The 22385-nt window shown below is 46.7% G+C and overlaps 3 protein-coding genes across 6 annotated transcripts in view; 1 reads left to right on the forward strand and 2 right to left on the reverse strand.

The window, feature by feature from the left end:
• Positions 1-227: 227 nt before the first annotated feature.
• On the reverse strand, positions 228-5240 carry LOC108165038. Its single transcript, XM_033390990.1, has 2 exons — positions 4461-5240; positions 228-4401 (listed from the first exon to the last, which is right to left on the reverse strand). Exon 2 carries the CDS (start codon positions 4294-4296, stop codon positions 2629-2631), a length of 1668 nt encoding a protein of 555 aa, XP_033246881.1. The 5' UTR covers positions 4297-4401; positions 4461-5240; the 3' UTR covers positions 228-2628.
• Positions 5241-7641: 2401 nt separating this feature from the next.
• Positions 7642-22385, forward strand: part of LOC108164168 — a 43146-nt gene continuing 28402 nt past the window's right edge. Inside the window, exons 1-4 of one of the 2 annotated variants that reach the window (XM_017299782.2) lie at positions 7642-7902; positions 14504-14527; positions 18019-18110; positions 18191-18302. In XM_017299782.2, coding sequence (XP_017155271.1) covers positions 7845-7902; positions 14504-14527; positions 18019-18110; positions 18191-18302 — 286 coding nt within the window. In that variant the 5' untranslated portion in view covers positions 7642-7844. The remainder of the gene's footprint in view (positions 7903-14503; positions 14528-18018; positions 18111-18190; positions 18303-22385) is intronic. The other variant, XM_017299791.2, reaches the window with a different exon arrangement.
• LOC108164181 lies at positions 9045-11680 on the reverse strand. 3 transcript variants are annotated; one of them, XM_017299818.2, is made up of 3 exons: positions 11512-11680; positions 10382-10536; positions 9045-10321 (listed from the first exon to the last, which is right to left on the reverse strand). In XM_017299818.2, exons 2-3 carry the CDS (start codon positions 10524-10526, stop codon positions 9486-9488), a joined length of 981 nt encoding a protein of 326 aa, XP_017155307.1. In that variant the 5' UTR covers positions 10527-10536; positions 11512-11680; the 3' UTR covers positions 9045-9485. The 3 variants fall into 3 exon arrangements, with proteins under 3 accessions (XP_017155307.1, XP_017155298.1, XP_017155291.1); XM_017299809.2 differs by having other exon boundaries at positions 11434-11680; XM_017299802.2 differs by lacking the exon at positions 11512-11680 and adding an exon at positions 10737-10937.

Consider the following 22385-nt stretch of genomic DNA (forward strand, 5'->3'; position numbering starts at 1 on the left):
TGGATGATGACCCCTGAGGCGGCTCTGAGGGGCAGCCAAAGTGAATTATGTGGCCGTGCACAAAGTTCCAACAAAACACCAGAATAAATCGAAAAACTTTTCATTTCTATTAAATAATTTATTTTCGATTTCATTTTCCTCAATTTTTTTTTCCCTCTTATTTTTTCTTTTTTTTTTTGTTTTGTTTTGCTTTGGTTTTTATTTGTTTTTAAATAAGTATATTTTATAAATGCACAAAGTCCTGCGAGTATATGGATATGTGGGATATATGGAGTCGGTGACAGTATCTGGATCAAAAGAGAGAGAGAGAGAGAGAGAGGGAGAGCGAGCAGTAGTTGCCCTCAGGATACCTCTGGATTATCAGCGATTAACAGCGATTATCCTGTTACTGATAGAATCCCACGTCTCCTATTCATTCGATAGGCACTGGGACCCATCAATCAGGCCCGCTCCTGCAAGTAACTCATTCACATGCCATCAGCATCGGCATCAATGTCTTGTTCAGGACCCACCGCCACAGCAGGTGCGGCGCATGGGGCATGGGGCACGCGGCATTCATGAATGAAACCGTGCATGACTACGTACTTCGTTCGTAAATTCCGAAATTAGACTCTTCTGAATCATAAATCTGTCAAATCAAAACGATGGCCTTTGAATCTCAGCTGGATTACCCTTTCGTAGGGCCGGATCGTATGGATCTTATCCGAAGTTTGCTGGGGGGACACTTTTTCCGCTCTATCCAATATGAACGGAGAACTGCTTTCACTTCTTAGTTATTACTCCTTTTCTCTCCTGGGACTTGCTTCTCCACTGCTTGGTTGCCTCTTCTTGGGTATGCTTCCACTGCTTGTTCCTATCTTTTGGTGGGAGTGCAACTGCTTTGGACTGCTCATCCACAGCTTGGTTATGTGGCTTTTCCACTGCTTTGTTCTATGGTTTAGCTGCCTTTTCCACTGCTTTGGTTCGTCGTCCATCGCCATGACGTTCCGTTGCGGCCGTTCCAGTTATTGTTGCCTCCACTCCAGAGTCAGTCTGACCCCAAGGGGTCAGAGGCAAGCGAAGCACACACACACACACACACACACAGACACACAGACAACAACAAACGCACCTGATGGATGATTCGGTTACGGGAATGGTTTCGGTTTCGGTTACGGTTACGGTGCCAAACACAGGAGTCGGGAGCCAGCAGCCAGGAGCCAGGAGCCAGGAGCCAGAAGTCGCAGATGGAACACAAAAGGCCTGTAATTGAGTGGAGCAGAAGCGGCAGTGCCTCAAATTTGCGACTGGCCACGCCCCACCAAACGGCAGGAGGCGGCAAACGTCCAGCTACCGTGTGGCCTCGTAATGAACAAATTGTCCAGCATAATCGCTGGCGCGTCAATTGAAAATGAGAATTGGAATTTCGTGCAAATATTTCCAATCCAATTTCCAATTTTACAACACACGAAACGCCCCGCAGAACCCCTCTTGGGGTGCACCGTGCAGCGTGGGCCCTGCAGCGATGCTCCAATTCGTCATAATTAATGTGCCTGATTTGCAGAGGCACATGACCTGGCTGCCTGACTGCCTGCCTGCCTGACTGCCTGCCTGGTGTCCTGCCAGGAGTCGGCAGGAGGCAACGCTTCACGGATGGGAGATTGCGCTTCAATTTGATTTCGATTTGTTTCGGATTGCGGAGCTCTCGCTTTATTCTAATTCGCAATAAACTCGGAATTGTTTGCTCTGCGCCACTGCTCCCTGCAGCAGCCCCCCTCTGCCTCCGTCCGGGGAAATGCAATTTCAACGCCCGCCCACTACGCCCTGCGCCCTGCCCACTGCTAATCACGATCCACTTCAATCACTCACAAAGAATGTGTCCACCCTGTACTTGCAGCCTCGATGGGGGGTTACGCTTTCGAGCTTCAACCAGAAAGATAATACCTGTCTATCTATATAAATCTTGCACGTTCTGTGATAAGCCATCCACTCGAATACATGCCTGCCAAACGGGGTATCCCCCAAGTCGCAATCATTGCCAAAACCGTGACCTCCTGTTTCCAATTTTGATGTTTTTCCCCCTTTTTTTGGCTCTTGTTTTTGTTTTTTGTTGATCTTTCAGTTTCAATTAAGTAAACAGAAATCAGTGCAGTTGATTTGCGAAATTAGTTAGCGATAAGAATGTGCAAACACAATTCATATGCGATGCCTAGGCCAGTTTTTGCACATTAAATTTTCCATTTTCCATTTTCCATGGCATTAGGGAGTGGATACTCGTATGCACAGGGCAGAGAGGGCGATAACCGCTTTGTATATGCCATATATACAAATTCCTAATGAGAGTAGCGGCCATGAATCATATCTGGATACAAATATCCAATACCCCAGGAGATCCAAGGGTTGGGCATGGACCCACAAGGAAGTGGGTCTCTCTTTTGAGAGAGATCCAGGTCTGCAATTCTTCCCTTCTCCCCCCGTTCAGTCTCCCCCAAGAGGCAGGATGTAGAACGAGACTAGAGATTCAACTTTCACATGAAAGATTGACTTTAGAGGGAGCATTTCGAACAAGAAAACGCGACAGAAAGAAGTTGCTTTGCAGGACTCGGCTCCCGTCCCATTTTTAGCTACAATTGCCAGAGCAAACCAGAGCTAAGCTTCCGATTCGTCCTCCTCCTTCTCGATGGGTGCCCTGCCGATGGGCAGCAGGCGCAGCGGACGGTCTGGAGGGCAGATCGAGGCCCCATGCCCACGGCTGGTACCGCTCCTGCCGGTCAGGGCTGTCTCGGAGCAGGAGGCCTTTGCCTTGCTGACTTCTTTCTCCCTCTTGTCCTGCTTGATGCTGGTGAACAGCTCCATTACAGTGGGCCCCGTGGAGGTCCTCCTCTGGCCGCCCAGAGTCTGATCCTGCTTGAGCTTTTGCAGGGTGAAGCAGAGCTCCTGGAAGCCGTGGACCGTGTGGTAGTTGCTCTGCAGATGCTCCCTGATGGGCATTCGGTCCATGCCGGGCGACCAGGTGTTCTGGTACTGCGGCGCCTCCAGGTCGATGTCCACACCGAAGTTCAACTGGCTCTGGCTCCGCTCGTCCCACCGATTGATGGCCTCCTGGAGGGCCGGATCCCGGTGCGCCGCCCGGCGGGCGGTACGGATGTCGTGGCGCCAGAACTGCTGGTTCCGCTGCACCGCCGGCGTCACCTCCTTGATGAGCAGCACGATCACGCCCGTCACCCAAATGCAGACGACATTCACGAGGGCCAGGGCCATGCTGACCAGAGCGCAGACCAGCAGCTCGGTCTCCAGGTTGTTCGAGTACTCGTGGTGCTTGCCGAGGGTCTGGATGAGCTCGTGGTCGCGGTGCAGGACCCGAGCGCCCAGGGCCAGGGCGAACAGCAGGCCCGCGTTCACCGCCGGCGGCAGCAGGGAGGCCGAGATGGCGACGCCCGCCAGGGAGCCCGTGTTGCCGCCCAGAACGGCGATGGCTCCCGCGGCGCCCGAGACCAGGGCCGTCATGATGCCAATGGCCAGGGCATGGATGGTGCAGCGCGAGACGATCTCCTCGGTGAGGCCCGAGCCGATGGCGAAGAAGGGGCCCAAGCGGAACACGAGCACGCCGAAGATGAACCCGATTCCCGCCGAGACGGCGATGCCGATCAGCTCGTTCTTGAAGCCCAGCCACCAGAGGCCCCGGTCGCCGATCACCGACCCGAAGGTGCCGGCAATGATCGGCCCCATCAGCGGCGAGATGAGCATGCTGCTGGACAGCAGGAGGTAGCTGTTCCCCACCAGACCCACGCACGAGATCAGCGCGGCGGCCACCAGCAGCACCACAAAGTCCAGCGTGAGGGCGGCATCGTTGCGCACCTGTCGCACCACCTGGTTGACGTTCAGGCGGCACCTCACCGAGTCCATGAACGTCTGCCAGCCCTGGCCGCTCGTCTGGTCCTCCGCCTCCTGCTCCGAGCCACGGATCAGTGTCTCCACACTGCCACTGCCAGTGCCAGTTCCTGTGGCGGGGGCAGGGGCGGTGCCTGTGCCGGTGGCCCCCTGGCCCCCGCACTCCTGGAGGCTGCTCAGCAGTCGATCGTGCCGCTCAGTCTGCAGCCGCACCTTCTTCTCCATCACCCGAAGGCGGTCCAGGGTCGCCGCCAAGGCCCGTCTGGTGCGGCTCTTGCGGTGCCGCTGCCAGGTCGCCTGCGTCACCGAGGCGGGGATCCTTAGCTTTGATCCAGGCCGGTCTGAATAGTGGTTGGAGGACCTCTGCTCCTTCTCCTTCTCCTTCTCCTCCTCCACCGCCTGCTCCGCCCGGGCACTCCTTGGCATGGTTTATCGCTCTGTATGTGTGTATCTGTGTGAGCGTTTGTTGTTTGAGCGTGTTTTCAGTGATGTCTGGAAATTGTAGTGTACAAAAAGTGCCTACAAAGGGGTCTGGAATGAATATTTATATCGTAAGTAAATCAAATCAAAACTGTCCGATTATTCCTTACAGAGAGGCTCGTCCACGACGATCGGCATACGATTTCCATACGACTTTTTGGTGCTCATTGGAGTTGGAATATCATTGCGTTTCTTCAGATTTCTATGGGACCTTTGGACGGGGATTCTCTAGATATCCAGCTATGATATGACATTAATTTGAATTGAAAGAATAAAATATTCACTTGTATTATCCAGGGTCTTATGAAGGGGGTCTTCTTTTGCATTGTCAATTCATGCATTTCCTTTGAGCCAAAATCGCTGAAAAATTAAGTCAATTCTAATTGAAAGAGACCAAGGAGAGGGTGCCGGAGGAGTAGGTCACCCCATCGGATGCTGCTTCCTGCTGAGGCATACATTTTCCTTTTCCTTTGCCTTTCTATTGTTTTATTATATTGTTTTGTTATAAACAAAACTATAAAATTGTTGTGGGGGGGAGCTCCATTTATCATCAAAAAACTTTCATAACTTTTGCCTCGGTCTCAGGACTTGCCAAGGAGCCGCCATTCCGTCAGTCACTCCATCTGTCCATCTGTCCATCTGTCTGTCAGTCAGTCAGCCAGGCATTCACTCTCTCAAGCATCTGGCACCTGCAGCTGGAGCTGGAGCTGGAGCTGGATGGATCCGCTCAATGCCTCCGCCAGCGATAGATATTTGCATACAATTCTCCAACTTTTATTCTCACTCATTCACTGAAACAACTCAGCCATGGATCTCCGCAAAATACGAGCGAGCGAAAGAGAGAGAGGAAAACTTCTTCATTTCTCCAGCACTTTTTCCCTCTTAATGGGTGCTGGAAAGGGGCGTGGGGGGTGGGGGAGGCTTTAGGGCCACAACTTTCGTTGGGGGGAAAGGGGGGCGGGAAAGGGGGGGCATTGGGGACCCTTTTGTGAGTGAATTTAATTAAATTTATGAAAAATTTACATATTTATTGGTTTAAATGGCCAACAATTTTTCCCACTGCCACATACGCACGAAATACAGTGCGTAACAAAATTCTATGAGCTGACAAATTCCTGTTATTTTTGTTGGGTTTTTTTTTGCGGGAAGCCTGAGAAAACGTTTAAGGATTGCCCTGCCTGCCATTCGAGGACGATTGTGTTCTCAGTTTCAGCCTTATAGCCATGAACCGCACTGAGTGCATGAATATTCATGAAAAAAAAAAAAAAACAAAACAAAATCTCGTGTGTGGAGGGGAAATAGTTTTTTGGAAATGCAAATAATTTTACAGGAAGGGCATTGGGAGGCCCAACGATGGGTCCAAAGTGAGTTGTGAGTAGTACTCATTGGCTATTCACAGAGCCCAAAAACTTGTCCACTTGTCCGCACAGACAGACCCAGATCTTGATTGCCCGACTCGAGAGGATGAGCTTCTCTCTCCGAGCCTCACAATCTGAAATACTTTCACTTTCAGAGCCAAAAAGAGTCTCCATCCAATCACATTTAATACATATACTAGCTAAAGCAAGGGTATTAAGACTAAGCCCTCGCTCAGCCGATTGCTCTTCAGTTTCAAATTTGAATTTTCAAATTTCCATCAAAGGGACAGACGGACTGTTCATTGACGGACTTATCTCTGGTTATCCGTTTCTCGATTTATAAATTCCCATTGTTTCAAAATTAAATTGTTTGCGTGTGTGTGTGTGTTGTGTGTGTGTGTGTGTGTGTGTACGCTGCAGGCACAAACAAAAGCCAAAGTCAAATCAAATGAAATCCGGATAAAGCGAGAGCAACAGCAGCAGAAACCCTAAATGAATTCAAGTTCTATTGACATTTCAAACTAAAATCGAAAGTTTTTGTGCATCGAATACCCGTACAGGTGCAGAGCCGGCTAATATATATGTACTGGAATATACTGGTTGGTGGCCAGATTTGCTGATTCGGACTCGGATTCCATCTGTCCATCGCCGGGCGGGGTGTCCGAAGATCAGGCACAGGTACTGACCTCTTCTGCTGTACAGATATCATCCTCGCACTCAGATACTCCTACCATCCCATGGCTATAGGCCAGATCGTTGCCAGCAAAGCCTCTTTCAACTGATTCTCCATCAAGTCGGTGGCTTTCATAGGTTTCGATGAATATTTCTTCTGGAATTGAATTTGAAATTTAATTATTGGATTGTTTTTTTTTTGGCTAGCGGGCTGGGGGGCTGGGGGGTTTGGTTCCTGCAAGTTCTAGACACGAAACGTTAAAGTTTTCGGCCAACTGGTTTGTGTGTGTGTGTGTGTGTGAGTGTTCTCCCAGAAATGTGGTTGTTGTGGTTCACTCAGTCACGACACGAAGCCAATAAAGTTCTCCACGGGCTGAAGTTCTCGATGGGTTCTCCAGCGAATGGGCTTGTTGATGATGCAATCTACGTTGTGGGTGCCTGTCTCTCTTGTGTCTGCAGTTGCCGATAACTGTATTATTCAATTAACACTTGATTGATATGCAAACACTGTGGGTACACCGCGAGGGTCCGCATCTGGCATCTGAAATGAGCCAAGAACTTGTTCCAATCAGCCATATATACATACACAGATAGACAGACAGATAGATAGATAGATAGATCCAAGGCAGATGGTACGATAGGCTGTCATGCATATGGATGGGCAGGCCATTATGCTGGGTATCGCTTGGAGCCCACATGGCGGAGCCCCTCATTGAAATGCGCACGCATGCGCCCAGCACAGCCCAGCTCCGACTCGGCTCAAACCGGCTGCAGACTGAAACGCGATCGAATCCAGCCATATTGCCCAGATAGAGACGGAGACGGAGACGGAGCAGAGACAGAGACAGAGCCCCCAGCCCAATACCAGTTCCAGTTGAAAGTGAATTGAGTTTGTTTGCCGAGCTCCGCACTCGAACGATCCATCGAACGCCGATCAGAGCTGTGGGTTTTGGCTGGAAGCGTTTCGATTACTGTATGCCTGAAAGGTACAAAATTCTGGATTTAAGTAGCAGCAAAAGGTACTAAGAAGACAATCCAAGGAGTTCAATGCTTACCTTCTCCATACCCCATTTTGCGGGCACTTTTTTCTGTCTTCTGGCTATTTTCCAAAACTGTTTTCTAGCCTTTTTTCCAGCTGTGTTCCCAGAGAGCATCTCTGGCTTCTCTCGAAGCCACTCATCCGCCGAGTGCTCTGCGGCTCTAACTTGGCCAAGTGGCTGGCCACTCAAGTGTTGGCTTCTTGCAATTTGTTGGCCCAAGTCTTCGATCAGTTGGCGGTTTGCATTTGCTCGCGGCGGACGTCTCTCTCTCCCTCGCTCGCCCTCTCGTTCTGTCTCGCTCTCCCGCTGTTTCGCTCGAATCGAGATCGAATCGAATCGAGACCGCTGTTGAATCGATACCACGTTGCAAAGACCGCCCAAGACAGAATCGAATCGTATCGAATCGGTGTGTGGAAGCTTCAAGATGCAACTGCAGCATTGTCTAGTCGCTGCAACGCTGCTCATTGTGGCTAGTGTGAACGGTAAGTGTCCTGGGAGCAGAAGGAGTCGCCACACACCATCTGGCTGGCGTTTCCGCATTCGTTGCATCCATATACGAGTACATATGTATACCCCTATATCATTATTTTTTTGTTTTGTGGTCAGTTTTTTGTTACTGTGTGTTCGTGTCTTTCGATTGCAAGCGAAATAAAGCCAAAAGAAACTCTCTGAGTGGAGTGCCTGCGGGGCCTGCTTCCTGTACGACTTCGAATTAGGTAACATGGAAGATGATGGCATCTCGTCTGGCAGTCTGTCCAACTGGTTTTACCCCCCCACCCAGCCGCTGTGCAAGGTCAGCGCTGTCCTGGCCAGCTCGTAACTGGCCGGGGGGGCACTTGGACTCTCATCTCCAGCCAGGCCGCGTCGCTCTTCCTTTTACGTAATCGGCAACTGCCGGACTGACCTCCAACTTGATTAGCGGCAGCTTTTGCAGATAGTTGCTCATACTAATTAACGATTCAGCCAGAGGCAGCGACAGAGCCAGCGGCAGCGGCACACATTTACATACCTCGCGGATACACACGGATATCGGAAATATGTATCTGCCAGATTCATGAACTTCATGAATATGCAAATCTGATCTGTCTCTCTGTCTGTCTGTCTGTCTGTCAGAGCAGTACACACACAGACACACACACACACACACACACAGATTTTCATGGTCAACTTTTGCTTTCGTTTATTTGCCTATCCGTCTACTTTTATTTGCATCCAACTCCCCTCGTAATCAATCCATCCTATACTCATGTGTATCGTTCAATATATGTACCTACTAAATACGAGTATCTGTGTTAAATTTCTTCTTTCGATTTCACTTTCTTTTGTGCCGCCTCAGCGGGGCTGCCGACTGCCTGCCTGCCTGCCTGCCTGCCTGCCTTTCTGGCTTACAAAACTTGTTTCGAGCGGCGCTTATTGCCTGAATTATGTAAACGTTAACGTAAAAACTCTGAAAAAATGTAAAATGTAAATTGTAAATGGCTGCTGACACCGTAACAGACAGTGGATATTGCGGACAGGCCAGACGGGAATGCCAATCTATGTATAACAGAAGCAGCACAGAAGAGGCAAGAAGCACGGAGCAGGGGGCACGGGCCAGAGCGACAGAGAGAGACACATAGAGAGAGAGAGAGAGAGAGAGCTTTATTTATGCAACTTTTGATTGTGACATTGATTTTGCCTTTTGGTTTTCATTTAAATATTATTTTGCCATCGAATCGAGTCGCATCGCATCGCATCGCATCTCCTCAACCGAAAAGCCAGCATCGAAAGCATTGCATAATTGACTTCTTGTACCCTACAATCAAAGAGGGGAATGTGCCATTTGTGTATACTGAAGAGTACACACTATACGTATGTATTATTGAGCTAATTTCCATCTGTTTCTCAGTCTCATATCACAAGGAAATAATCGTGCATACATATATGTATAACAGATTGGAAAATCACTATTATAGCCGGAGAATGGCCTTAAGATTTATTAGACATTTGTATCCCTGAGATCCTTCTACATGCTACAGGAAAAAAAACACATCCTTCTTAGGGGTCTTTTGCTTGGCAACGGCATTTAGCTAAGCATATCGTCGATGTACTCGATGATATAGTTATATATGTTGCTCTTTTGGTCTATAAACAGCCCATTATAATCACAGTGGAGCTTCACTGAGACGAGCGGATCTTTGGTGTTCTTGTACGGCACCGGGGCCATGGTGTAGTTCAGCTGCAAGGCGGCCAGCAGGTCCTCGGCCTGTTCCTTCTTGGTCTCAAAGTCCTTGGTGTTGATGACCTTAAAAGCAGCCTCTTTGAGATCTTTGGGAAATTTAAAAAAATAATCATCTTGCAAGAGGTGGGTGCGCACGCCATATGAGGTGGGGCCGGGGTCGGGTATATTTCGCCCATAACGAGGCTCCAGCTTGAGATAATTTTCGCTGACTGTCTTCTTAGGAGCCCCCTCATACCGATACGGACTCCAGTTGTTTCCCAAGCTCTTTGGGATGGTGGAAGGCTTCGGTTTGACGTGCATAAGAGGAGGTACCTTTGCCTCAGCCGTACACTTCAAAGTCTCCTGATTCTTCACAAACGGATCGACATCCGGATACGGCAGTTCGTAGATTCCAAGGCTCGCTGGAGTCTTCTTCGGGAAGGGGATGGACTCTACGATGGGCTCTGCGATGGGAAGTGGCTCGCCTTCGATGTTGGTCGCCACGAGGACCAGAAGGTCGCGCAGCTTCTTGCGCTGCTTAAGGCTCAGCAAATGGTCCTCCCCGAACAAGGCAAGGGCGCTGGTGGCCATCATCGGGGAGGCATCGGACTGGTTCAGGATGGCACTGATCACCGGTATCTTGAGTATCTTCTTCCACATGCACAGAGCCGCCACCTGTTTGGCCATATTCTTCGAGGCGCCTGAAAGAAACCAAGTGATAAGCGTGCAACAGCATTCTTGCAACCATGTTGTTACGTTACCCTCGCCAGTGGCAGACACATCTTTGAACTTCAGCATACAAAAAAAGCCATTGCGCTTCGGAAGCACTTCGTACGTGACCAACGGCCATTTGAATTTCGCGCAGAATTCATTCAAAAATGCTACCATAACATTTTGCAGATTCATGGTGATTCCTCTATACATACATGTAAATATTGGAACAAGTTTTAGGTTATGTTGTTGGGTCAAAAGTAAGGAACTTTAACTTTAACTAAGGAACTAAGGGATATATTGGCCTATGAGTGGAGGAGGAGGGCCGTTACACGAGTCGAAGGAAACTAGTTTCTGCTGGGCACACAGAAAAAGTCACCTTGAAACTGGAATTTTGTTGCTTACAGTCTTCGGCAAATAGATTTGTGACTTCCATCCAGTGCTGCCAGCTTAGCAATTTTGTTCTTAGCAAATTCTGGAAACACTGCTTCCATCAGTCATTCTTGTGGCTTAAGCAAGTGTTGATTAATGCCGCATGCTGCGACACAGCCCAAGGCCAAATCTCATTCTCCGCAAAATGAAAAGCCAATTAAGAGAAAGAGCGCCACACACACACACACACACACACACACACACACACACACTCAGTTCAGCCTGTCTCCAGTTCTAGTCCTCTGTTTCGGCCGTTTCCTGCCGGGGTGGGAAGAGAGGAGAAAGGAGAAGATTATCCTCGTTTACTCCGCTGCTGTGCGCGCAGGCCAGAGCGAAAGAAATCAACATAATTTAAAAATACATTAAATCCGAATCGCAAAGAACAAAAGAAAGGATGGATACCACCACTCGCTGGATGGGCGGGGCGGGGCGGGGCGGTGCAATGGTGGCTGTGTCCCTGGCAGTCACATGAGCCATTTAAACGCAAATTTGTTGACAAAGGCAAGTGGCTTTGGCCATTACACACTCGAAAAGTGAATACCGAGGTTTTGCCTCACCCCCCTACCCCCACTCTCTGCCCCCATGCTGTCTCTCTTTGGGGCTAACCAAATCGGCATTATTTACAATTTAAGTGTTGTAAATGCAGAAAAGCAGCAACAGAAACACTCACAGAGAACCACAGAAAGGGAGCGACTGTGCGAATACCCTCGGGTGGATGGGTCTTTTCGGGGAATCACAAAATTAATACCACAAATTAAAATACTGCAATTTCACTTCGAACTAATACAATTTCGTAGTCGCGATGATTATCTGATCTTTAAACATTCAACCGCGAGTATTCATTCATTCAATCATGAACTACGATAAGAGCCCGTGCTGGACAGCCGTCATGTCAGGAATTTCATATAGCAACTGAATCGAACTTATCGCCCAGCAACTCAGAAGGCGACCAAATTAATCTGTATATAATAACGAGAGAGAAAGAGGCAGAGAGAGAGAGAGAGGGGCAGTGCACTGCTTGCCTCTCCAGCACTCGGTGTCTGCTGTTTCCAGCTGCGAGAATGAGCACAGAACCGACTCTTGGTGCTCTTGAGTGAGAGAGAGAGAGAGAGAGAGCCCTGAAAGAGACTGAGAGGTAATTGGAGCCTCCATCGTCAGTGCATGTACGAGTGCGAGTATGTAATTGATCGGCGAGTGAAATGTGATTTTATGCTGATTTGCAAAGAGGGGCGCGATCAGCTTTGGGGGGCTTTGTTTATGTGGCTGCCGATGTTTGTTGAAGGGTAATGGGCAGGGGGGACGGGGGAGCGCAGCCAGAACCATGGTAACACACGATTCCAATGTTCTAGCCGTAAAGTGAGTCATACACGATTTCTTTCGAAGAATACTTTCGAGACTATAGCGTTTGGAAAATGATAACATCCCCTCTTGGACGCGGCGGGTAATGGGTATTAAAAAATAGCAATGTTGCTAAAGGAAGCGACAAAAACATTTAAGCAGCTTAACACACACTCTCGCACAGAGAGGCAGAGCGCGCGAAAAAGAGACACAGAGAGTGAGTGAAAGAGAGAGAGAGAGAGAGAGCGAGAGACAGGCACACATGGACAGGCGTGAAAAATGAGGCGCAAAGCAGCCACAGAAATGCGTGAAAAATTACTTGAAAATGCTACAACGGATAAAAAGAAACAACAACAGCAAAGGCAAAGCCGAAAACCGTTTAACCAAAAACAAATACAAATACACTGGCATCAAAAGCAGAAAGACACAGAGAGAGACAGAGAGAGAGACAGAGAGAGAGAGAGAGAGATGGCCAGAGACAGAGCGAAAGGTGTACAGACAATGGCCAGACAGAGACAGCCGCTGAATGGGAAATGTTTTAAGTGAAAGAAAATGAAATAAAAAACGAAGCGGGGCGAAAGGAAATGGAGGTAAGAGAGGAGGTAAGGAAATTCAGGCAAGGGAAGGGATGGGACGGGAAGGAGCAAAATCTGCCGTGAGGGAAATGCAATTTAAGCTTTTCTTTCTGAAAACCCAAAGAACACACCTCGCATTCATTCGAAAAGGTATCCTCGAGCGTATCCTTGGAGAAATAATAATCACAGGGTAACAAGCGCTTCCAAGACATTCGATTTACGATATGGCGATGGGGATATTTCCATTCAAAAAGATACTTGAAAAGTTACAAATTATAGATTTGAGAGCACTTCGAAGTGAGTGATATGTACCCTGCATTCATATGCACTCATGAGTATCAGATGGAGGCAAATGATTGCATTCCTTTGCATTGTCCCTGCCTTTTTCCCCGTTTTCTTTTGCCTTTTTCCCTTTTGCCCCTTTCGGGGAAAATGGCGAAAAAACGATACTGAAAATGCATGAAAACAAAGAGCTGCCGAAGCCCAGACCCAGAGAAAAATATGCATATATTTTTTAATGATTCACAGAAAACAGAAACAGTGAGCAGACGTGACTGATTCACTGGCCAGGCCCCCACTACAGCTAGGACTATATCCATAAAATGGAACTGCTTATATACGAACATTTTTGTCTCCCATCATGAGTGTAGGAGACCGAAGGGAGGATCATATTTAATTCATTTTGAAGTGAAAAATTGACTAGTTTATGGCCTTCGCTCTTTCTGTGATCTCAAGTGGTTTCTCAAGTGACCTTTTCCTATGAGAATCGATGAGTAAGGGCCATCAGTCGATGCTGTGTCCCTAGACCTAATCGTAGGAAAGATTCTCTGGTTGTTCCTTCCATATGTTTGTGGTTTTTGTTGTTGAACTGTAATTTCCTCTCGCTCTGAAGAAGCACTCCCATTTATTCGTAAAGTGTTTCCTTCAAACATTCATCGCTTTGAGGCAATCTTGTTTATTGGTAGTATTCCCCGAACAACAAGGGGAATGTCGGCGTGCATTTGATGGCTCTTTAGCCTCCTCTCACAATTATAATCCTCATAATGATTCCGTGCTTGTACTGCGGTTCTGCCGATTTGTGATTGATCGAAAATCATTCAAAAAAATTGAATTAAATTTGCAAACTGCAGTCAGCACTCGATTCACTCGATGTCGCTGTTGCCGTCTCTTTCTCTGCGTGTCGCTGCGGACGGACACGTGGGTCTCTGTTTCTCCGTGTCGCTGCCGTGGTTCTCGCTTTAAACTGCCGCAAAAATGTTAAATAAATTATAGCCATGCGAAAAGAAAAATCGCCACTGCAACAACAATGCAATGCCGAGGGAAAACATCAACAATTAAAAAAAAGCGAAGAAGAAAAACGCGTGGCGGGAAAACGGTGAAAGGCGATGGCAGGGAAGGGGTCTGCGGATGGGGCTGGGGGAAAAATGAAACAAGAAAAAGAAAAATTATTGCACGATGTGCATAAAATAAAAATGTTTCCGGCCTTTGGCTCGAGAGCTCCAAGGTTCTTCCCCATTTTGCTGCACGGTTCGGTTCGGTTCGGTTCGCGGACACTTTAATTTCTTCCTTGGAGCGGCCGAGGACAGCGTTTTCCGAGCCCTTTGAACGGCCCACCGTTTTTGGGCTTATTTTTAATTATTATTTTCCGCATTTCCGCAATTTCTCAATTAAGGGAATCGAACAAATAAACAAAAAAAAAAAAAGCAAAAAGCAACAAAAAGCAAAAAAGAGAAGCAGTTTCCCTGTAATTGGCCTTATGACTTTTTAAATAAATGTACAATAAATTAATTATCACCATTATTTTTTCGTCTTTTCATTGCCGTGCAGTCATCGTCCCCGCAGCAGCAGCAGGTATGACGATAACAGGAGGCTAACAGTGCGGCACGACAGTAACAGTAGTACAGTTGCCACTCCTGACACTAACAGCGGGAGTGTAACAGTTGTAGAACGAAGCAGAAGAACTGTAGATAGAAGAAAAGAGATATCCAATGTGTATTTATTGCTTAAATATCTCTAAGATACTAGTTAACACAGAAATAACAGAGAGTCCCCTAAATAATACTAAAACTATTAGTTAAACCTTATAGACTGCATGATTGGTATATGATATTCTTAACAAACACTTTCTATGCTTATTTGAGTCTGTTGGCATTTGCCTAATCAGCCAAATCTTTGACTAACTCGTTTAACTAGAGGTTAGCATCCAGTGCTCCTTGTAGCCACAGCAGCAACTCCTTCGAAGGCCGGGTTACCGCTCAATCCTCAATCAATTCCTCTCCCTCATTATTATTTTCCTGAACTTTAAAGTGGCACTCCCTCAAGAGTTGAATCACTGCAAAGACACAGACTTCCCTCTCTGTCTCTCGACAATGGGGGGCTGCAGCGGTGGTGGTGTAAGCCGCTTAGAGGAAGTCGCCTCATTAACTGTGACTTCTTGCAACAGTTTCTGGTAATATGGCCCCTGCTTTGAAGTGGCCCAGGGCTAGGACATTGACATGAACACGTGACGCGGACATGGCCAGATGGTAGTTGGTAGATGGTAGATGGTCTGGTTAATAAATATTAATTAGCCATAATAATTATATGAAAATGTTTTTGCTCACTCTCAGCTCTCCCTTTCCCTTTCCCTCCCTCTCTCTCTCCGCCTGTCTGTCTGTCTGTCTCTCTCTCTCTTTGGTTTTGCTATTTATCGTGGATTTTTTTCTGTTTTGTGGTACAGCATTTTCATTTGATTTAATTTATTTGCTATTGGCTGTTTTTGCTGGTTGGTTATTGTTTATTTTACACACACATTCCATTTAAATTAACTGGAATTTTGTTGCCATTCTGCGGTCCACATACATATGTATATATATTGTGCTATTAGCGGATGTTCCTTTCAGGTTGGGGGCTGGTAGAACGCAATGAAAAGACCTACTTAATCTTCTCCAGGTCCTACCGTTTTTCTTCATCTATATTTTCCTTCCTTTTTTCGTGTGCTTAAGCCCGGCCGATCGAGATGGCATCCATCCATCCATCCACACTCTAAAGGCCTCAACAATTTTTTATATTTATCTGTTTGTACGATGAACATTAAAGCCTTTACTTTTAAAGCCATTCACTTAGCACTAATCGGTATCAAAAATATCAGTTCGAGAGGCATCGGTGCTGGGGCTACTCCCTGCATAATAAACCATATTTCCATACCGAGAGCAAAGCAAAAGGAACTAAAGAGTGTGTGTGTGTGTGTGGAAAATAAATAAATAACCTGCAAATAAAGGAAGTAAAACCAATACGGAATGTGGCGAAATAAAACAGGGGGGGTGTCCATGGAAATTTACCGAGCTGGGAGCTCTTTTTTGCCAGCCATCGCCGGCCAAAATGCACTTTGACCCCGGTTAAGTGAGTCGATGGAGTGCCTGGCACTGGTAATGGCAACGAGGACAGGTTACCAAATGCCCACCGAATACATCATTGAATCAAGATATGTATGCTTTGTACAGTCGCGAGGGCAAAGGTGAACTCAACTGACAGAAAAACCACGAGCACGAGTATTGTCTGCGGATCGATTCCCATGCGAGGAGTATCTGTTTAAAGCGACCCATTCTTTGATTCCCATAATCCCCAAAAACGTTCAGGTGGACGGGGGGGCGGGGCGACTTTGGCTATCAATTAATTGCCATTTGCATGCCCTGGCAACAGTGAAAAATCATAGAAAACTGACAAATATTTATTATAATTATAATTATTGTGGCTCGTGCTGCGTACACGCAATGCAATTGTGTCCAATAATAGTTTTCATTTGATTAACATTTAGAGCCCAAAATGGAATGAATTGTTTATGTACAATTGCCGCGACAGCCAGCCCCAGTCTCAGCCCCAGCCGTGGGGGCGTGGTTCGTTCAATTGATTTCATCCCAAAATCCACCAAAATCTCCCCACTTACCCCCTATGAAAACGCATTCGCATCGATTTAGCGACGAAATGGGAAATGGGAAACGGGAATGTGGCCGCCGACCTCGCGACGTTTTGCTGTGGATTTTTGCTGTTTGCGTTTTAGGCGCGTATAATCTAATGCCGTTAGTCAATTTATATTCATTATAGTTGAAACTTGTCCAAGACCGCGACAGAACGGACCCTCCCCTCGCCCACCTTGCCGTCCCGTGCGGGGGAGGGGATTTGCTGGATTTGGATTTCGATTTTTGAAATATTTTCATTAATTTGGTTTCATTTATGCAATACCCTTGGCCAAGGGATTACGATTATGATCAGATTTGTGCGGTCAAAGGCAGTGAGTGGGAAATATTTTGTACAATTTGAGGTATCCATAAATCGTTTAAATTATCCCCCGTTCTATCTATTTCGATGGCTTTTAAGCGTTAATTTTCGCTGATTTAAGGCCGAGTACAAGGCTTTTCTCTCTTCTCAGCAAAGTGATAATCAAATTAGAGCTCTAACGAGACACAATTCGCATTCTGCTGCTGCTCAGATGACACTTTTTTGGTCTCCTTTTGACCCGCAGAAGAGCCTCTGCAGCAGAGATCGGCTAGTAGCTTTAGTATAGATCTATTTCCAGGATATCCAAGCTTGCGACCCCCCAAAGGTACTCATTATTTGTGCTTTTGCTTTTTTGCAGATATGCACATAATACTCTCGACTGTTTTTCTCTCTCTCTGGCTTGTTGTTGTTGTTGCCGCTAGTTAATCGAATGTAAATCGACATTTAATTATATCTTATCTGCCATTTATTTATTTACGTGCCCCTCGGACCCCCTTAGATTTGCGGCTTTTGTGTAAATGTCAAGCCGCCAAGCCTTTTAAGCTTAGATTTGGCTTTTCATAAAACCATAAAAAATAAACAAAAATAAACAGAGACACATGTACGTGTGTGCAACACAAACTCATCATAAATATACATTACGCGATTATAATTTGTATTTATGTACATATCTGCATGCCCCAGTCCCCAGTCCCCTCTATATAATCCCCCCATGGTATACATATATGCATGGGTCGGGCTGTACACACACATATACATATGTACAATGTGCGGTGTGTCTATTATGCAATTAATTGCCGGATATTTAAATTGAATGCCCAACTTAACTGCACAAATAAGTTAATGCAAAAAAGGTTGATGGATTCTCGGGATTCGCACGATTCTCGGGATTACATGCAAATGGAATCGATTAATCTTTTTTTGGGAAGGCCCCTCGCATGAAGTGTCGTATAGATCCTACAGAAAGGATGGTAAACTATCGTTAGGATCTACAGATACATATATGTATCTGTGTGCAGTATCATCCCATCATCATCTGTCAATTTCCAGTATCTAATCAAACATTTCGTCGATTTGTCCCTTAGGCCAAAATAAGGAGAAGGAGGAGTTCCAGTGCCCCTCACACATTGCCAATGGCAACTATGCGGATCCTGCCACTTGCCGTCGGTTCTATCAGGTGAGTGCCCCCGCCACATGCCCCATGGATGGACTTCCATTTGAATCGAAACTCTTCTCTTTGGTTTTTCGCCAATTTAGTGCGTGGACGGCTATCCGTATTTGAACCGCTGCCCGTCCGGCCTCTACTTCGACGATTTGCAGAAGTACTGCACATTCAAGGATGAGGCCAAGTGCGGCCCACTGCCAACAAGTAAGTCCCTCCAAAAATCCCAATGCAAGAGAGGCCAGGTCTCTCTCTCTCTCTCTGGTCAACGGTCGCTGGCCGGAGAGACAATTGAAAGTGCAACATAAATCAGAGAGAGGGAGCACAGAAAATAAAGTAAAAACTTTAAGTGCACTCTAAGTGTTGCCACCGAGAAAGAGATGGCACCACCAGACGGGCTCTGTCTCTGTCTCTGTCTCTCTAGATCTGGATCTGTGTCTATGGAGGCAGGTTTTTCTCTCTCTCACTCTGGGTGCGTGTGTGTGTGTGTGGCAAATGCCAAGCGGTTTGCTAAACGATTTCCATTGGAAAAACTAGAAATATAAAAGCGAACTTCGAGCCGAAACAATCGCCTGTGGCTTAGCGAGAAGGCTGAAGGGAGAAGGCGGAGACCCCCAGATTTATTAGAAGCTCAACATAGAATTGGGCATTCTATTACAATTCGCACAAGGACGCACAGAGACGTACAGAGAGATAAAGAGACAGAGAGAGAGAGAGAGAGTGAGGGAGGGAGAGCCATACAGAGAGAGAGAGAGAGAGACATTTGTCTGGGCCGGATGTTGTGCATTAGGAAGCAATTTTGAGTAAATGTCGCATAATTCATTTATGGTTACAAAGTTCCACATCCACACATCCACACATCCAAGGATTCCAGAGAGTCCTGAATGGCCTGTGTGTGGGCCAAAAATCGAATCCTCTTCGATGACAATGCAATGAGCAAAATGGTGGCGACCACACACCGAATCCCCCAAACATTGTCTGCTCTATTGACTTGCCTAACGAGACGATGCCCCGGGAGAGGGTTGCGGGGGCAAGGGGTGCTCCAAGATGAATGCCAAGTGCTTCTCCCCACTGTCTGTCTCTGTCTCTGGCTCTGGCTCTGGCTCTGTCTCTCTCTGTCATCCCACAACATTGAGTGCACTTCAAATGGGGCACAAACGCGACCGCTTAAGAATAACCAACTCCATCTATCTATCTATTTCGCTGCTCTATTTTCCCTCTCTTTTTCGGTGCATGTGTGTGTGTGGAGTTTGTGGGTGGGAGGGGAGGTGAAGGCCATTAAAGCTTACATTTAAGATTTAGTTTTCAGTTTTACGGCAGTTCTTAGCTTCAGTCTCCATGCACCTACACAACTGGCAGCCATTTTCCTTCCTTCCGTCCTTCCTTTCTTTCCATTTTATTTTTTTTTCCTTTGCATACATATGGATACACTTGACAAATTTAACGATGGCCAAGACGATATGAGGTTATAATTAAGAGCAGCAATAGAAAGAGAAAGGGAGAGAGCTCTGTGAGAACACTGCGAAAAATAGTTCCTATATTCATTGAAGATCCTGCTCTCTTGGTTTTTTTTTTCAAGTGTAGCCTCATGAAAAGGCCAAAAATTCAACAGAAACGAGCATAGAATTAAATGCACAGACACAGCCACAGCCACAGCCACAGAAAGAGGGACTCACACATACAGGGACACACGGACACACGGACACACGGACACAGAGACACAGGCATATGCAGAGTGACATATCGCTCACATGCAAGCACGCACTTTTGCAGTAGTCGCCATTCCGGTTCCGGTTCTAGGACCTGCTACGTTTACGGGTGGGGGTGCGGGTGGCGTTCTGTGTGGTGCCACAGCCAAAAGGGGGCGGGCAGGGGCCAACGGGTCCTGGGCACTGGTCGTTGGTCGGAAGGCAACCGCTTGGAAGAAAGCTGCGACAGCTAAAGCGTTTTGGGGATTTGCGTAATACCAACTGGAATGTTGTTCTTATATAAATAGCTACCCCTCTCTCTCTCTCACACATATACTGGTGTGTGTGTGTGTGCTGAAGAAAAGTAATAACATAAATGACGCACACAAACACACACTCTGGGCCAGGGTGTGGGGGGTGGTGTCTGGGGGTGGGGCAGCACGAGGAGAGAAATATTGCAGCAGAGATTAGGTCAAAGCTCTCTGTGCATATAAAAATTTGGAATATTTTTTTTTTCTCGCTGCCTTTCTGCTGACGCCAGATACATAAAGGCGATAGGTATGTAGTTCTACATGTCCATATATGTATATCTGATTCACAATTTTTGTTTCTTTTTTTTTTGCCGTCTGTCGTCTGCTGCCACAGGAAATGGCTAAACCAATATACAAATTTTTGCCCCACTCCAACTCGAAATCCGTTTGCCATTCGCAGCATTTTTGCCAGAAGATAAACGGGTTAAACGGGGTGCCTGAATGGGGGGGGGGTGTTCTCCTTTGTTTAGGGAGGCCTAGCCAAATGCAGGGCCCCTCATCAAACAGGGCCCCAGCAAGTGCCAAGCCAAGACCATAGACAAACTATCTTGGAGGGTATGTGAAGCATAAAGGCTAGAGTACTACTTGAAAATATCGGAAAGATAGCTGAAGTATATCTTAGAGATCCAATTAGTTGACTTTCTTTTAGTGCCACATTCATTCGTCTGTCTTTAGCGCTCAAATGACACTTTCAAAGACACCAAAGACACGCGGAAAAGCATTCAAGCTTCCATTTGATGTTGGCATAAAAACCCCTGCAGATACATGGATACCTAGCACGAGTGTGTGTGGGTGTGTGATTTAAAGGCATTTCAAGCAAAATCCAAAACGAGTAAAGAAGCAAACTAACTGATTGCCCCATAATCGTCTGGCACTTTAATTTAGCCAGCCATCTGCCAACTGCCTAAGCCAGACGGGGGGATTAAGAGCTCTTGCCAGCCGAAAGACTTCCTCTGCAGCATCCGTTTTTCAGCACACCCCACAGCCCACGGCCCACGGCCCACCCCCAGCCTTACCATCGACCAACAGATTCATGACTTTGGCCAAATCTCGGCTGACGAATTGCGTATACGCAACGGAGGTCTCTGCAGCATTTGAAATTGTGACAGCAACTTGTCGCCCCGAAATAAATAAGCAAAAAGTTGTTGAGATTTTCATTATATGTATGTACATACAGACACGCTCGTATATAGACATGTCTCCACATAGATTCGATGTGTAATAGTATGAGTGTATTCATCCAGTCATTCATACAATATATGTATGAAATGCCCGTACAATGTGCATATAAATGCGAATTCATTTCATTCCGATTGGATGCTATTCGGCTGGCAAGGCGGCAGACACAAATTAAAATATTTAAGCTACTTTTTTGCACTTGAAATTTAACAACATTTCAAGAGGTCTAAGGCGAGTCCTTTGGAATAGCAGCATCAGCAGCTGACAACCAAATCCACCCAATCCGCACACACACACGCACTCGCACTCGTATGCAGAAGCGAAGCTGAGCTGATAAAATTCAAAGAAAAATGTTTTGCACTGAATAGTTTTCAATTTCATAATTCAGTGAGCACGCTCAATGACAGCATTTCAATATTGCTTACACAACAACAGCAGCAGCAGCAGCAGCAGAAGCAGAAACAGAAGCAGCAACAAAAACAACAACTTGGTGGAAAGGCAATCGAAGGTTGATCGAAGATTGAGATACCCTGGCGGAACCTTCAGGCCAAGCTTGGCGGCTAGGCCACTGCTCTGAGAAGCTCGTATTATTATATTATTATGATCCCTGTCCGCTGATGAGGATGATAGGGACTGCTGTAGTCAAAGGACTATACAATTGCGGATGAGCTTCCATGTCCTGTCTGCCTAGTATACCCCTCTGGCTTTGTCCTGGGTACAGACACTCGTAACAACTATGGACAGCAGTAGCCAAATATAACGTATACGCATTGTATGCGATGATGCGAGTCGTTGTATATGCCAGTCCCTCCCTCCGCTCCTCTTCGGCTCTGCGAGCATGGTCTCTGGCAGGACAAAATGCATAAGACAAAGTTACTAAAAGTGTTTATTACATTTTATTCAATAACTCAGCACAAGTTCCAGGCCAACACAGTCCTAGAGCAGAGGATCGAGCGAGCGAGCGAGTGGGGGGAGGGGGGGAAGGATTCTTGAAGTTACTTTTTGAAATAATAAAATTTTATGCATTTACTTTTTGTGTGGGGGGCTTCTTGCTTTCCAGCCCCCAAGAGAATTTATGTTGATTGCAGTCCTGTCCTGGTCCAAACTGTCCT

The sequence above is a fragment of the Drosophila miranda genome, chromosome XL (genome assembly GCF_003369915.1).
Source record: "Drosophila miranda strain MSH22 chromosome XL, D.miranda_PacBio2.1, whole genome shotgun sequence".
Classification (NCBI taxonomy): Eukaryota; Metazoa; Arthropoda; class Insecta; order Diptera; family Drosophilidae; genus Drosophila; species Drosophila miranda.

Coding starts and splice junctions, on each gene's coding strand:
- LOC108164181 (XM_017299802.2), bottom strand. CDS start 10,825: ATGGAAGCAGTGTTTCCAGAATTTGCTAAGAACAAAATTGCTAAGCTG. Junction 10,537..10,736: donor AAATCTATTTGCCGAAGACT/GTAAGCAACAAA, acceptor ATGTATGTATAG/AGGAATCACCATGAATCTGC. Junction 10,322..10,381: donor TGTGTCTGCCACTGGCGAGG/GTAACGTAACAA, acceptor GGTTTCTTTCAG/GCGCCTCGAAGAATATGGCC.
- LOC108165038 (XM_033390990.1), bottom strand. CDS start 4,296: ATGCCAAGGAGTGCCCGGGCGGAGCAGGCGGTGGAGGAGGAGAAGGAG.